General features: G+C 40.0%; 1 protein-coding gene across 1 annotated transcript in view; it reads right to left on the bottom strand.

The window, feature by feature from the left end:
- Positions 1-8,588: 8,588 nt before the first annotated feature.
- LOC140462869 (E3 ubiquitin-protein ligase Itchy-like) overlaps positions 8,589-17,122 on the bottom strand; it is a 107,128-nt gene continuing 98,594 nt past the window's right edge. The window contains exon 25 of the mRNA XM_072556272.1: positions 8,589-15,500. Coding sequence (XP_072412373.1) covers positions 15,401-15,500 — 100 coding nt within the window. The 3' untranslated portion in view covers positions 8,589-15,400. The remainder of the gene's footprint in view (positions 15,501-17,122) is intronic.

The following is a 17,122-nucleotide window of genomic DNA, read 5'->3' as shown; positions in this document are numbered from 1 at the left end:
GTCAAAAGGCATTTGACAGCCTAAAAACTGTGTTAACCACTGCACCAATATTAGCCACAGCAGATTACACATAGACTTTCAAGGTGGCTATCAATGCCAGTGATATGGGTGTCGGTGCAGTGTTCCTGCAGGAGGATGACAAGGGAATAGAAAGACCCATCAGGTATTTTTCCTGCAAGTTGAACATTCATCAACAGAAATATTCAATGGTGGAGAAAGAGACTTTGAGCTTGGTGTTGGCATTACAATATTTTAGTGTTTATATTACCAGCAATGCATCTGAGACAATCGTGTACACTGATCATAACCCATTGACATTTGGGAAAAATTTAAGGACAAAAATGCCAGACTGTTTCGATGGAGCTTGTTGTTGCAGCCATTCAGTTTGACAATTGTGCACGTGGCAGGTCGTGAAAACGCGATTGCCGATGCGTTATCGAGACTTGAATGAGATACGGAAGTGTCCGGTGATGGGTGTACTGCAGCTTGAATTTGCACAGGGTTGTGCATGTTTATAGCTAGTATAGTGTACATTTGCATTTAGACTACTATCCAGCTTTTGAAGGGTTAAAAATGAAGCCATCTCTTGGTATTTTTTTTAAAATGTGGGGTGGGGGGGGTGGGGGGGGTGGGTGGGGAGGTGGAAAATGTCTCAAAGCTAGCCCCTTTTTTTCTAAAAGCTGTTCCTTGGCTCAAGGAGACTCTGTCCTGGATTTTTTCGGAGGGCCAGTAAACTGGGCCAGGCTCCGATCAGTCTGGTTTGGTACAGAGATGAAAAGGATTTTGAGAGGCCTTTTGTTTATATGTAAACAGTTGAGACTTCAGGCCAAAGTGGTCATGTTTTAGAAGTGACCTGTATAAAGAAAGGGGAGTGGTCAGCTCTCTAGCGGAGCAGAGCAGTTTTTAGTTCCGTGTTGAACTGGGAAGTTAACAAGGAGCTGTGCAGAAACACATATTTCTGCCCTTCAACTTCAGCTGTAAGCATGTGTTCCATTTATACGTTTTTTAAAAAAAGGGAATTTGCTTATTGGGACTGTTGTGTGTATTCAGAACAGCATAATTAAGCCTAGCTGGATAGGTTGAGTTCTGCAGGGGTTCTTTATTCTGTTCTTTTGTGTTTCATTGTGTAATTTTGCGAATAAACCTTTTGTCTGTTTTAAAATCTAGTAGTCAACCTAGCTATCTTACTCCAGGTAATTTTCACTGTACACTTACTGAAGCAAATTGGTCTAGGGCTGCCTGCTTCAGAATGTTTTGAGTGATGTGGCCTAGTCCATAACATGTTTCAGAAAGGTCAGATATCCTTGAGCATTCAGTTCCCAGCTTTGATCTCCTTATAACCATTATTCACAATGGCTATATAAAAAAAAATAAAGAAAATTACAGCACAGGAACAAGCTCTTTGGCTCTTCAAGCCTGCGCCAATCTAGATCCTCTATCTAAACCTGTCGCCTATTTTCTAAGGATCTGTACCCCTTTGCTCCCTGCCCATTCATGTATCTGTCTAGACACATCTTAAATAACGCTATCATGCTCGTCTCTACCATTTCTGCTGGCAATAAGTTCCAGACACCCACCATACTCTGTGTAAAGAAGTTTCCACGTATATCTCCCTTAAACTTTCCCTCTAATTTTGAACTCATAACCCCTAATAATTAAGTTCCCCACTCTGAGGAAAAAAAAGTTTCTTGCTACCCACCCTGTCTATACCTCTCATGATTTTGTAGACCTGAGTCAGGTCCCCCCTCAACCTCTGTCTTTCTAGTGAAAATAATCCTAATCTACTCAACCTCTCTTCATAACTCGCACCCTCCATACCAGGCAACCTCCTCTGCACCCTCTCCAAAGCATCCACATCCTTTTGGTAATGTGACGACCAGAACTGTTCATAGTATTCCAAATGTGGCTGAACCAAAGTCTTATAAAACTGTAACATGACCTGCCAGCTCTTGTACTCAATACCCCGTCCAATGAAGGAAAGCATGCCGTATGGCTCCTTGACCACTTTACTGACCTTCAGGGAACAATGGACCTGAACACTCAGATCTCTCTGTACATCAATTTTCCTCAGGACTTTTCCATTTACTGTATAGTTTGCTCTTGAATTGGATCTTCCAAAACACATCACCTTGCATCTGCCATTTCTCTGCCTAACTCTCCGACCTATCTGTATTCTGCTGTGTCCTCTGACAGTCCCCTTCACTCTTCTAATCTTAGCAAGTTTGCAGATGACACTAAATCAGACCACCGATACCTTCCTCCAAATCACTTATGTATATCACAAACAACAGCAATCCCAGCTGATCTCCACTGGTCACGAGTTTCCATTTTGAGAAACTACTTAAGGAGTAAGGTCATACCCATTTACCTGAATTTGTGTTGCTACTTCCTTTTTGTTTTAAATAGGTACAATATTGCGTTCAATTCTGGTCTTCTTCCTAACGGAAAGATGTTGTGAAATTTGAAAGGATTCAGAAAAGATTTAAGGATGTTGCCAGGGTTGGAGGATTTGACCCATAGGGAGAGGTTGAATAGGCTGGGGCTGTTTTCCCTGGAACATTGGAGGCTGAAGGGTGACCTTACAGAGGTTTACAAAATCATGAGGGGCATGGATAGGATAAATAGACAAAGTCTTTTCCCTGGGGTTGGGGAGTCCAGAACTAGAGGGCATAGGTTTAGGGTCAGAGGGGAAAAATATAAGCGAGACCTCAAGGGCAACTTTTTCACGCAGAGGATGGTACTTGTATGGAATGAGCTGCCAGAGGAAGTGGTGGAGGCTGGTAAAATTGCAACATTTAAAAAGCATCTGGATGGGTATAAGAATAGGAAGGGTTTGGAGGGATATGGGCTGGGTGCTGGCGAGCGGGACTTGATTGGATTGGGATATCTGGTTGGCATGGACAAGTTGGACTGTGCTGTACATCTTTATGACTTTATAATACAAAAGCTGTTGCTTCTTTTCAATTTATAAAAGAGTGTTTTTGGGATTATAGACTTACTGTATAGTTAAAATCTCTGAATTTGTACTATAGGTAGATAGAATAAATCAAACCATCTTCATTTCTCTCACAATAAACTTGTTTAATTATTAACACAAAATTGATAGTATTGTGTGCTTGTGTTTCAGTGAGAGACCACTTTGTTAAAATCAGAACAAATCAAAATGACCCATCAAGCCAAGTTCCTGTCTGTAATAACATCAGTTAAGATCATTACATCCAATAAATATTAGAAATTGAAATGTGACACCTAGCCACACAGGCTGATTTGGATGATTTCAAATTTGTGGAGACCAGCACTTGGCAGACCGACCAGGAAAAAATTAAAATAGTCAAGTCTAGAGGTAAAGTAGTAGGAATGAGAATTCTTGCAGGTGAACTTAGTTAGAGATGACGTTAAGCAGTGATATGGAGGTGGAACTAGGTAGACTTATTGATGACACCACTGATGTTGGAAGCTCACCTCAGGGGTCAAATGCAAAACCAAAGCTGTGGACTGCCTGGTTTAGCCTCAAAAAACAAACGGTCACTGGACTGGAAATGTTACCTCTGCTTTCTCTCCACAGATGCTGTCATACCTGCTGAGTTTTTACAGCAATTTACATTTTTGTATCAGATTTCCAGCATCTGCAGTTCTAATATTTGGTTTAGCCTCAGACTGTTGCTGTTGAAGGATGGAGTCAGTAGCTGAATACCAACGAAGAGTCTTTCCAATGTCCACAAAGCAAGATGTTTTAAGGAGGCTTTTGAAGATGGGAGAAACTACCAAATGAAGAGATTAGCATAAGCATTCAATTTTAAAGTCGCTATGCCTGATGGGAGGAGGTCCTTGAAGTCAGGTAGGGGTGGATCAAAATAAGTCACTTGGGCAGAGTGGAAAATGCCTCAAAAATTTGCAAACAATGCCCAACAATTTAAACATTCTTGAAGATAGCTGATGAAAGTGGAATCTAGAGAGAAGCTGGGACTTGAAGTAAGTCTACACCATAGTCTACAAGTCCCCAATTTCTCTACCGCTTTTAAGGGACTCCTGAGAACCTGTTTGTGGCCTAGCTTCTGATTGCTGACCAGAGGATCTCCTTTATCAGCTTGTGTTTATTTTTATCTAGGCATGCCTGTGAAAGGCCTCAAGGCATCACTCCACATTAGAACTTTAGAATTTGAGTTGTCAATTTATCTACAAAAACAGTGGTCTTATGTTTTCTACTCTGATTGGTATGCAAGGAAATAAGAGTTCCATATGAAAACTCAGCCAACTCTCAACGCTCTAATGAAGTCACCTAGACTCGAAACATTAGCTTGCTCTCTTTCCATGGATGCTGTCTGTGATCTCCTGCATTTGTTGTTTTCAGTATAGATTCCAGCATCTGCAGTAACTTAGTCATAATTAGCTTTGTCAGAACAAATGATGAACTACACAAAACTAAAAGTTATCACTGGATTAGTAATCTAGAGACCCAGGTTAATGACTAGGGACATGAGTTCAAAAGCCTGCTCACGGAATTAAAGCTAATGAATATATCTCGAATTAAAAGCTTGTCTCAATAATTGTGACCATGAAGCGGTCATTGATTGTCATAAGAACTTATCCCTCGGAAGAAAATCTGTTGTCACGTCTTCTGGTCTCCACCTGACTCCAGGCACCCAGAAATGTTTTTGACACTTCACAGAAATGGCGTGGCCATCCACTCAGTTGTACCCAACCACTGCAAAAATCAAAAAGGTCAGGGTGAAAACCAGATGGACCACTTGGTACAGGCTGAGGTACAGGAAATGACACAGCAAACAGAATTGCCGACCTTACAAAATCTTCCTTATTAATATATGGGGGCGGGGGCCAAAATTGGGATGGCTGTGGAAATTACAAGTCAAGCAATAGATTGGATGGTTTGATTTCACGACTGCATCAATTTCCCAGACACTATCAGAGGAACAGGTACCCTTGGACTACTCTTTGACTCTGAGCCATATGAAGTCGCATGGCTACATGTTTAGTATGGGTAAGGAGACCATCTGCTGATTCCACCTATCAATTCCAAGTCCCTCCACCCCTTTCAGCATGTGAATCAGTATAATACTGAACACCTCTTGGAATAAGCACTGAGACACAGAGTAAAGCACTGTTTGGGGAACTATAATATCCAGAGTAGCTCAGCAGCACCAATATTGAACGAGCTGGCTGAGTCTTAAAGGACATGGCAGCTAGACAAATTCAGTAGCAGGTGGTGCAGAAACCAAACAGTGAAAAAAAAACTTACTTGACCTGATCCTACCAATCTGTCTCAATAAATTCATCTGACCATGACAGTATCAGGAGGAACAAAGAACAAAACATTTATAGCCCAGGAACAGGCCCTTCGGTCCTCCTAGCCTGAGCTGATCCAAATGTACTGTCTAAACCTGTCGGTCAATTCCTAAGCATCTGTATCCCTCTGCTCCCCACCTACTCATGCATCTGTCCAGACGCATCTTAAATGAATCTACTGTGCCTGCCTCTCCCACCTCTGCTGGCAACGTGTTCCAAACACCCACCACCCTCTGTGTGAAGTACTTACCACGTGTATCCCCCTTAAACTTTCCACCTCTCACCTTGAAAGAGTGACCTCTCATTATTGAATCCTTCACCCGGGGAAAAAGCTAGTCTCTATCCACCCTGTCTATACCCTTCATGATTTTGTAAACCTCAATCAGGTCCCCCCTCAATCTCCTTTTTTCTAATGAAAATAAACCTAACCTACTCAACCTCTCTTCGTAGCTAGCACCTTCCATACCGGGCAACATCCTCATAAACCTTCTCTTGCACTCTCTCCAAAGCATCCACATCCTTTTGGTAATGTGGTGACCAGAACTGTACACAGTATTCTAAATGTGGCCAAACCAATGTCTTGTACAATTTTAACATGACCTGCCAGTTCTCATACTCAACACCCTGTCCAATGAAGGCAAGCATACTATATGCCTTCTTGACCACTCTATCCACCTGTGTAGCAACCTTCAGGGTACAACAGACCTGCACTCCCAGATCTCTCTGCCCATCAATTTTTCCCAAGGCTCTTCCATTAATTGTATAATTTGCTCTATAATTAGACTTGCCTAAATGCATCATCTCATAGTTGTCTGGATTGAAAGCCATCTGCCACTTTTCCGCCCAACTCTCTAGTCTATCTATATCCTCCTGTATTCTCTTGACAGTCCCTTATGCTTTCTGCCACTCCAGCAATCTTTGTGTCATCTGCAAACTTGATCATACCAACAGGGCGCTCTTCAAGATCATTTATGTATATTACAAACAACAGTTGCCCCAATACTGACCCCTGTGGAACACCACTGGGCACCTTTCTCCATTTTGAGAAACTCCTTTTAACTACTACTCTGTCTCCTGTTGCTCAACCAGTTATTTATCCACCTAGCTAGAACACCCTGAACACCATGTGACTTCACTTTCTCCATTAGTCTACAATGGGGAACCTTATCAAATGCCTTACATGTATATGACATCATGTATATGACATCAACAGCCCTTCCTTCATTTAACAACTTGGTCACTTCCTCAAAGAACTCTATCAAGTTGGTAAGGCACTATCTCCCCCGCACAAAACCATGTTACCCAACACCAATAAGCTCACTCCTTTCCAAATATAAATGGATTCTCTCAGTACCCTCTCCAGCAACTTCCCCACCGACGTCAGGCTCACTTGTCTGCAGTTACCCAGAATATCCCGACTACCCTTCTTGTACAGGGGGACATCATGAGCAACTTTCCAGTCCTTCGGCACCTCACCTGTATTTAAGGATGCTACAAATATCTGTCAGGGCCCCAGCTATTTCCTCTCTCGCCTCCCTCAGCAACCTGGGATAGATCCCATCCAGTCCTGGGGATTTGTCCACCTTAATAACCTCTAGCCTACCCAACACATCTTCCCAACTTATGTCAACATGACGCAGACTAATCAAACTATCTCTAATCTCAAGATTCATCATGTTCCTCTCCACAGTGAACACTGATGCAAAATAATCATTCAGAATCTCACCCATTTTCTCAAGTTCAGCACACAGCCTTTCTTCATTATCTTTTAGTGGACCAATCCTTTCTCTAGTTACCCGCTTGCTTTGGGATTTTCCTTACTTCTGCTCGCTAAAGCTATTTCATGACCCCTTTTAGCCTGCTTGATTCCTCAGTTAAGACTTGTCCTACTCTTCCGATATTCCTCTAGGGCCCGTTCTGTTCTTAGCTGCTTTGACCTTATGTACGCTTCCTTTTTCCTCTTGGCTAGTCGTACAATTCCTCCTGTCTTCCAAGGTTCACAAATCTTGCCCTTCCTATACTTTGCCTTCAACGGGACATGCCTATCCTGCACTACCGTTAACCTATCTTTGAAAGCCTCCCACATCTCAAATGTGGACTTCCCTTCAAATAGCTGTGTCCAATCCACATTTCCCAGCTCCTGCCTAATTTTGATATAATTGGCCTTGGCCCAGTTGAGCACTCTTCCCTTAGGACCACTCTCGTCTTTATCTAAGAGTATTATAAAACTTACAGAATTGTGGTCACTGTTCCCAAAGAAATCCCCGACCGCAACTTCTACCACTTGTCCTGGCTCGTTCCCCAGTACCAGGTCCAATATGGCCCCTTCCCTCGTCTGACTATTGACGTACTGCTCTAGAAAACTCTCCTGGACACTTCGTACAAATTCTACTCTATTCAGACCTCTGACGCTAAGTGTCTCCCAGTCAACGTTAGGAAAATTAAAATCTCCCATCACCACTACCCTATTGTCTCTACATCTATTGATAATCTGTTTACCTATTTGTTCTTCTACCCCACGCTCACTGTTGAGAGGTCTGTAATACAGCCCCAACAATGTAACTGCACCCTTATTTCTCAGCTCCACCCATAATGCCTCACTACTCAAGACCGCCATAGTGTCCTCCTTTAGTACAGCCGTGATATCGCCCCTGACCAGCAATGCAACTCCACCCCCTCTTTTACTTCCCTCCCTGTCCTGTCTGAAATGTCTATATCCTAGAACATTCAGTTGCCAAGTCTTCAACCAAGTCTCCGTGATGGCAATAATGTCGTACTCCCAGGCACCAATCCACTGCATAGCCCTTGTGGAAGCAAAGTCTTCGCAATGAAGATATCCTTTATTAAGTTGTGGGACATGGCCACATTGTCAAATGAGATAGATTTTGAGTAGACTTTGCAGCTCAAATTCCTGAACTCCCCTTAACAGTAATGCAGGTCTACTCGCACCACATGGTTTGCAGTGGCTCAAGAGGAAGTTCATCAACATCTACTCAAGAGCAAATTAGGGAATGGCAATAAATACTGGCCTTGTCCACATTTGATGACCGAACAAATTTTAAAAAGCCTTGCAAATTCACCCATCTCTCCATTGAAAACAGGAGGAAATATAGTTCAATGAAATTAAAATATTTCACATTTACAGAACTGGAATGAAGATCTGTGCCTCATCAGAATAGTGTCAACACATTTGCCCTCCTGGAAGCAGTGAAATAATATTGGAAGCAGTGAAATAATATTCAGACCCATAACTGCTCACAAAACAGCTTATTGTCTGCACAGTCTTAAAGAGAAGCGTTTTTATTTTTTTTACAATGTTAACTATCTTTACATAGATAAACAGGTAAGAAGCTTGTGCCAAGTGGCCAGAATTATCTTAGTAGCCTTAACTCATTTCTGGAACAATCAAATTCAGCTTTACAAAAAGATTTAACACAGAAATATTAACATGATTTACAATCCTTAGATATTGTACAGTGGAAATTAGACACTATATAGAAAGCCCAAACGATCTGAGAAATTACCCAGATTTCTTTAAATTATGTTGCAGCCTTAGAAATAACATCCCAACTTCCTATGGAATTTATTGGAAATATTTCTAAAGCTATTTATTTAAAATACCAAATACACTATTTTAAATCAAATTAACATCAGTGCCTTTTATATAACAATGGGTAACTTGTTTTGAGGGCAAGAGTGAAAGAATTCTATGCAGCTATTATCCAATGGACTTATGAAGGCTTGATGTGATATTACAACAATCAGAGCGTACAATGCTGCAATGGATTTTATTTCCCTGGATCAAAGTTGGACATGAGGGAAGATATGCTGGGAACAATGAAAATGGCAGCTGACCAAGAGAGATAGGGTGAAGTATTTGGTCTTTGGTTGCCATGACTCCCAGCTCTAAGCTGCCTCCCTGAAAATTCAGGCAATGCTGCATACTTGAATGACAAGAAGAAAGATTGTGTTCATGAATAGGTGATTTAAAGTGTGGCGTTTTGCAGTTTTCTACTAAAATAAGTTGTTTTGTTACTTTGCATTGAAACAAAATCTTGTGTTACATTGTACCATGGGTTAATACCAACAATGTTTTCCATTATCAATGCACTCACTAGTAATGAGACAGATGTTAGGTTTTGCTTAGGAATCCAATGAGGAGGATGGAGGAAGCATCAACAGAATATCCTCAGCAACTCCTACTTGTGAATGTAACATGGGAGGACCATCAAGACATTACCTGGAATTTTCAGTCATGTCTGACGATTGGAATGCGGACTACCAAATCAGTAAATGATGCGTCAGAGAGAGAGAAACAAATTTCCAAATTCATTTGGATGTATTTTGCCTAAATTTTCTGGTTGTACTGCAGTGCAATTAGAGTGGGGAAGGGGAGGACGGGGAAAAGAAAGAAATCGGTTGCATCCTTCCAATTCAGCCACTTCCAGGAAAAGGGGAAAAATTAGCACACCATGTATAAAATCAAACTTTTAAACAAATACAAGCCATTACCATTGGACAATTAGCTAAGTTTAAATCTTTATCTTGCCAAGAAATCATTTTAAAATTATCAGATGTCAAAGTATCTGGTTTCCTGTTAATATCACAGTGGATAAGTTCATTCTACACAAATCTAAACAAGTGCCGCACCCATGGCTCCAGATTCCAGTTATTTCCTGAACAAAGTGGACATTCAGTAGTTTTCCTTTCCTTCCCTCGTGAACTGACAAAAACACTTGCTATCAACCCCAGATCTCATACATTGCTGCTGTCTGTCAATGTGTGCCCTTTTATCCTCTTGAAAACTTTTACATCCACCAAGATAGAGTTCTGCAGACCTCTAGCACACCAATCACAGGGCATTCTTAGGGACTCAGTGCTTATCAAATGCACTTTCAGCAGGATACACATTCAAGTTTTCGCATCTTCAGGCAATTTTGCTTTTCTCTTGGCCAGGGTACAGAGGCCAATTATGGCAACACAACAAATTTAAACAAAAAAAAAATCAGCAAACTTGGCAAATACCAGGAGTCAGACATTGTACACCATGATTAGTCAAGTGCACCCTTTATCAAAGGAATCATTGACAGCTATAATCACAGACTTCTTTACAGATGGACTTTAAGTCTTTTTTTGCGGGAGTGGTGGGTGGAAGAGAACGTAATGAGCTGCATAGACAAAGCATGGTGAAAAAAAGAGGGGGCAAAAACATGACTTTAAGTACAATACATCCTCATGTAGATCAACTTAGCAGAATGAGAAAAGATATTGTGTTTCCAGTGTCAGTTGAAAACTGATTACAGTTAACTAATCCTCACGGAATGCTCAAAGTGTATGCTGTTTTTGACCAAGCCTATAAAGCTGACAGGAAAAAAACCTACTTCCCCTCCTATAGTGAAGTTGGAGGATTGCGTCAGTCATAACCCCTGATATCCTGAATGTACCAGGGAGAGATTAACCAATGAGAAGTGCTAATATTGTAGTAAAGTAACGTTACATAAGGTAGATGGGAAATGCGGTCATGGGTAATTAGTTTCTTGCATTGTATCAATCTTTGTTCCAGTTATAAAAAAAAACTTACTTTGTGAGGACTGAACTGAGTTATCAACATGGTGCAGACAGTTCTAAAGCCAGAGATGACAATCAAGGTCAATTAAAGTACTTCCTCCCACGAATTTAAGAAAGTTTAGATTGATATCCAGACTATTTCATGATCATTTCGGAAGCAAAATCAGCACACACTGCTCCACTATTCAAAAGTATGCCATTAAGTAGCATTCTTTTGCAGTAAATTTGTTGAGGCCCACAGCTTTAACACACATCAATAAAATTATCCAATAGAAGTGAAATTTTCTTTTGCACTTTTCTGGTCAGGCTAAAAGGAGAAACTGTGTTCACACTAGCATTAAATTTCTTACTTCTGAATGAAAGGTTAGGGGGTAGGGGCTATTTGAATGGATCTGTGCGCTACATTAAAAATTAAGATTCAGCTCATGGCTGTATAACAAAAAGAATACATCAGAGAAAAGCTCAAAGGAAGAGAAGAGGGATGGTGAGGAGGAAGGTTAGCAAACAGGACTGGAACAAAGCCCTTTACCATCTTGCTTCCACTTGTTGGTCTGCAGAGCTCCAGACAAATCTACGATCTGTTCATTTAATTAGAGAAAAGTGTGCTTCTAGTAAGTGGCAAGATACAGAGCAAAAATAAAGGAGGAAGTGTTGCACAGCACACAGTCCTTGCAACCTAAAATCTTCCTGCAATTATTTCATTCACATTTACTGGGAGATAAATATATTACTTGTTTTGCAATTATCAGTTATTGAACCATTGTGATGCATAATCATACAAGATTTATAGACACTATGTTAAACAGTAACAAAAACTGGTAATAAAAAGGGCTGTAACATTTTTAATTAAGCCAAAGATTCCATCTCTAAAAAATATGCTCTCAGCTATTGGGCTCACAAAGGATTCAAGCTGACATGCAACTCAAAAAACCAGTTTCACCAGACAATGCAACCTCTTGAAACAAGTTTCTTTCAGGTAACAGTCATGCACTGACATCCATTCCAACATCCATCTAAAAGAATATGACAAAATCAATGAGGGGAGATCCTGTTTTACTTGATATAAGAGTTCTCCAAAGCAAGGAACACTCAAACCAAGATACCTGACATGCAGTTTACCAAGAACAAGATGAGGAAATTCTCATTGCAAGCCTATTCTGGCCAACTGCAAAATAGTAATGAGTCCCTGTTTTTCAAAGTTTGATTAAGCAACCTCCACACAGTCTGCATAACTTTAGAGTTAAGAAGGCAAACTCTTGAGCTGACTCATGCTGGGATAAAGTTCCATAGGTGTTGTGTGCGTGTGTGGAAACTGCAAACATTTGTAGGTGGACAACATTCAGGCCTTGCCCCCATCCAAAGGCCAAGTGTACACTGCCAAATTTGGGATTTTAATGGATTAATAATCAGGAACCTGTACAGAATTTTTCCTTAGCATAAGGTCAGAGAGCTCAACTCCAACATGGATTAACTTCACTTCCCATAGTTTAAACAGGAACATGCATCCATTAAACAAGGCAACTGGGATGCTTCGACACCAAACTTAAAACTGGAAACTCAGTGATTACTTACAAATGCAAACTGAAGTTCAAACTTTCTAAAATAGGCAGGTTTTAGCAAGAAAAACTACCTAAATTTGATACTCTATATACATAATTAATATCTATGATAAATCCTGAAAATATATTACAAATATACTCTAGCTTAAGAATAGGTTGTGTTAAAAATAAGTCAGGGTTCCCAAGTGCCCTCACTCCACTATTTTCTCACCCAGTCCTGAAAATACTGAGTCTTGCTGGAGTGCTTGCGTCAGCTCCAGCTCTGACCCAATAGTTGCACATCACGAGCTTAGACAGGTGTTCCGGGCCAATTCAGGTATGGAGTGCATCAAAACCAGATTCAGTCTGGCCCTCAACAGATCTCAAAAAAACACTTTCCAGCAAGACTCAGGGAATACTGATTGAGAGCAGCATTCCAGGTGAATTGCCCCTAGCTATCCCAGAATGTTTCAATAATTCCTAAATAAAACTGTTACTCTTCACAGTATAACAAAGCCAGCATAAACCAATTATTGCAGTAACGACTTCCAGTTAATGATATTCTGTACTACGCCTTTGTATACAACAAATAAAGTCAGGGAGAGAAGAGAGGTTTAAGTCTGAATAATCAAAAGAGTATACACTATTTCATATGTTAGATGTTGATGCAGTCATTTCAACCCAGAGATAATAGCTGGGAAGTAAGCCACACTTAGATTTACCTTATTTTCGCTTTATATTGAAAAATACTAAATTTGCTTTAGAATAGACAAACTTAGGAAATCTTTGGCAGTTGCAATCAAATTTTCAAACAAATCTCTGCCAAATTCCCTCAATAATTTGGGATATCCATTCAATTAACAGTGGATACTGCTTCTGTGCGTGATTCTCTTCTTCTTTGTCCTTTCTTCAAACCATCAACTTATTCTGGGCTTTAGACCCATGGGTGTCAACTTTCCCAAACTGCAATGTACTTACGGAATGTGTATTTGCATAACTTTTGCCAAGCTCAGTGCTGCCCTCACCCAAACACACATGCTCACAGTTTCAGCAGGGCCACATTAGTTGACCAGAAACAAGATTCTTGGCTGAGGTCTTTACTGTGCCCTTGTTGGTCCTTGCTGAAATTATCTATTGCAGGTTAGATAATAAATCTTTTAAAAATTGGTATAGAAATATAATCTGTATCCCAAATAGATTTTGGTGATGTGATTTCTCAGCTGTGTTATAAATTTGTTTATACAGAAAAAAAAAACTTGAGGGAAACCCACATTTCGTTTGGTTGTGATCATAGGTTACAATGGATAAACACTAGATTCTAAACTGGGAATAAGAATGGGAGACTAAGTAGTAATAGGGAAATGATAGAACAATTAAAGTGGGTCTCCCAAATTGTATGGGGCTGAGAACTCATTATCCAGGGATTGCTGTGGGAAGGTTTTTAGAAAGAAGAACCTTTTCCCAGATGGATATATGAAGTGAACATTAGTACACAAGACAGAATTATAAACAAAATTCTGTTCAGCTGGTCCTGGTCATATAGAGTGCGCAGTGTTACTAATGAATGTTACTTTTCTTTTAAAATTACTATTCTATTCCACTATTTTTTAAAATTTTATTTCTTATCCCTCTCCAATCTTGGAAATTTACACCTATCTTATTTGCAAAGTGTCCATACAGCTGATAAATTAAAAACCCATAAACAAGGTGTGAAGTAGATATGTCAAGGTGGCCCTTGAGCGCTGTATGCAGAGACTGGGTGGGGACACTTTAAAATGTCCTCAGAAGTTCAATACAAAGTTGCACCTCGTGGGGAAAGGGGACGCATATGAGAAAAGTTCAATCTCTAACCAAAGACAACATTATTTTACAGCAGCCTTTCCTGAATCAAAGGTGTCAGCACAGATACCACAAAAATATTTTCCAATCAAGCTCTATAAAACTAGAGCTACGATTGATCTACATCTCTCAGTCCTTTAAAAATATAGGGCAGAAGCCTCTGTTTTCTAGCTACACTTTACAGAGAGGAGGAAGAATACATCTGGGATAATGAGCACTACTGTCAGAAGTTTTTCTAAGAGACTACTTAAAAGAAAATTCATGAAAGGTGCAATGTTAGAGTAGACATCTGTTCATCAAACAGTAGCCTGCACCTATCTTTCAAGTATCAACAATGCTGGAAAAAACATTTTAATAAGAATTTTGTCACAAGGTAGGGACTCCCTGAAGTTCACTGTACTTGCTTAAATTAAAACATTGTATTAAATTAAGACATTGAGATGCATTTAAATTAATCTTTAAAATGAAATATGATTACATCTTTTAGCAAAGATGAGGACTGAACTGGAGGGGTGGGTGGGGAAAGAGAGAGAGACACATACACACACACGGAGGGGGGGAAGAAGAAAGCTGCTATAATGGGTCATGAGGACACAGAGAGTGTGGTACAAGCAAAAAACAAAAATGGGGGAATAATAGTATAGGAGGGATATACACAATCTAGGATTGTTTCTTAGCTCAACAATGGAATACATGTATGGATAGTAGACATGTATTCCAGCTCTGCTCTGCCAACTATAAGATGTTATTAATTCCAGGAATCCCATTCCCAACCATATCTTATCAACAGCAGCCAACTGTATTCCTACGTCTAAATGGGGTAAGCATGGCTGCTCCTTCGTGTTCAACAGAAATGAACATACTACAGTTTTACACTGTTTATCACAGCACATTAATTCTATTTAAGCATGTACAATTTCCTCATTATATTAAGTTCTTCAGCTTGTAAATACATAGAGTTTCGAAGGCAAGACAAAGGCTTTTCAGCCATTTCCCACAGGATTTCCAAAGCAAATAGACAGTCCTGATGTGTCTGGATAAACAGAAGTCTACTGGAAAGTAAAGCACAAGAAGTGAAATGCGTTCCTCCTTTACAGAATCTTTCAAATGACATCACAAAACTCTCTCCTGACAAGACTTTCATACAGTAATTACTCTTGTCCAAAACCTTCAGTTTCCTCAATTGCGAATAATAGCTTTTCCTTCAGTTGCTCAAAGCTCTTGTATGGTGGCAAATCCAGTCGATTAAAACTACAGGGAAATAGTTTAAAAAAAAAGAATCAGTATTCTGAAAGTTTCATTATGGACTAAGTTCAATAACTCATTTAGATACTCATTTGCTAACTACTCCAACCACAATTAGTTGGCTCGGTTTTATATATTCTGTGGAAAATCAGGTTCCACCATCACCACCAACCATGCTCCCGCCCCCACCCCCCAAAATATTTTTGCCTATTTGGTTCCAGCTGCTCGCTGTCACAAGCTCCACCTCTTATTTCAAGTCACATCTTTCTCAGAGTGAGGGAGAGAGAAATCTAATTGCTGTCTCATGTAGGGGTCTGACTTACAGAAGATAGTAGGGGTGCTAGATCATGAATTTATGTACATGAGGTTTCACAAACACTCTCTAGATACTCTCACACAGCATTACATTATTGATTGTATTCTGGGGTACCAGTGACAGATATTTCACCCAGTGTCAGAAACTGTTCTTAATGAGTATAGTAAACCTTTCTCCACAGTAGCCAGATTATAAACAATTTTCTTAAGCTGCTGGCCTTAACCAGTCAGCACATTTACAAACCATCATTATCCACAAGGTTTACAATATGGATGGCAGCAAATTACAGGAAGGGCTGTGTGCCTTCCATCAACTGCTCTCCTTTAGTACAAAAGCATTTGAAGGATACTTGGCATTCCTGGTGCTTGCTTCAAGGGGCAGGGGAAGCTGATGGAGACAAAATGGAGCTAAGTAGATATAATAAAAATTTCTTTAATCAAAATATGAGGAACACATTCAGTCATCAAAACTAATCCAGCTAGAATTAATGAGGTTTGACATACATTGAATAGAGGGTTCCAGGCTCAAAATAATGAAAAACCTGTGGCTTAATCCCAGTTACCACAGAAGAACAGGGGAGGAGAATTTCATCAGTATGATTAGCCCAATCAAAGTCGAAGTAGGCCAGAAAATGGCTAATATGGTTATAGAAGATTTGCCTATGTTTTACCAAAAAAATACCCTTAATCCACCCATATACTAAATAGGAGACAAACACTCATTAATCTTAAGTAAACAAAGTATTGCAAGAGCTTTGTATCAGGAACTGGGAGAAAGCTTTAAAAAAATGCACATGCAAATGTTGAAGAAAATCTGTTCCGTGGGTTTTTCCAAGTTGAAAACAGTGACCGTGGAGTGGCCACATAAGGTAGAGAAAAGAGAGCAAACCCAAACCAGTACTTCCCAATCAACTGAAACAGTTGGACAAGAGAATGCAAGGGTCAATGAGCAAGTGGCAAATTTCGGATAGATAGTAGAATCTTTCCTCTCAGAGTAGTGAGCTCTTGAAGTGGAATTTCAGAGAGAGCTGGGGAGAGAAAAAAAAGCCCTGGAATAATGTAAGAAACAATTTGGGAGTGATCAAGTAGAATCTAAAAGAAAGAGATCACAATTCAATGTGATTTGAGCTGGAATGATTTAGTAATTCCATTCAGAGGTTGCAAAGATACTGGTGTAGGTGGTGAAATCTTCACTGCCCTCTGCTCAATAGGTGGCTTAAAGTTGGTCACGGTGGAAAGTTACACTCCAAACATATGTTTTACCTTACCTTGGGAAAAGACATAGGAAAAGTGCTCCATTTACTCCGCACAAA

This window comes from Chiloscyllium punctatum, chromosome 37 (genome assembly GCF_047496795.1).
Source record: "Chiloscyllium punctatum isolate Juve2018m chromosome 37, sChiPun1.3, whole genome shotgun sequence".
In the NCBI taxonomy this organism is placed as follows: domain Eukaryota; kingdom Metazoa; phylum Chordata; class Chondrichthyes; order Orectolobiformes; family Hemiscylliidae; genus Chiloscyllium; species Chiloscyllium punctatum.
This window is presented reverse-complemented; position numbering and strand designations above follow the sequence as displayed.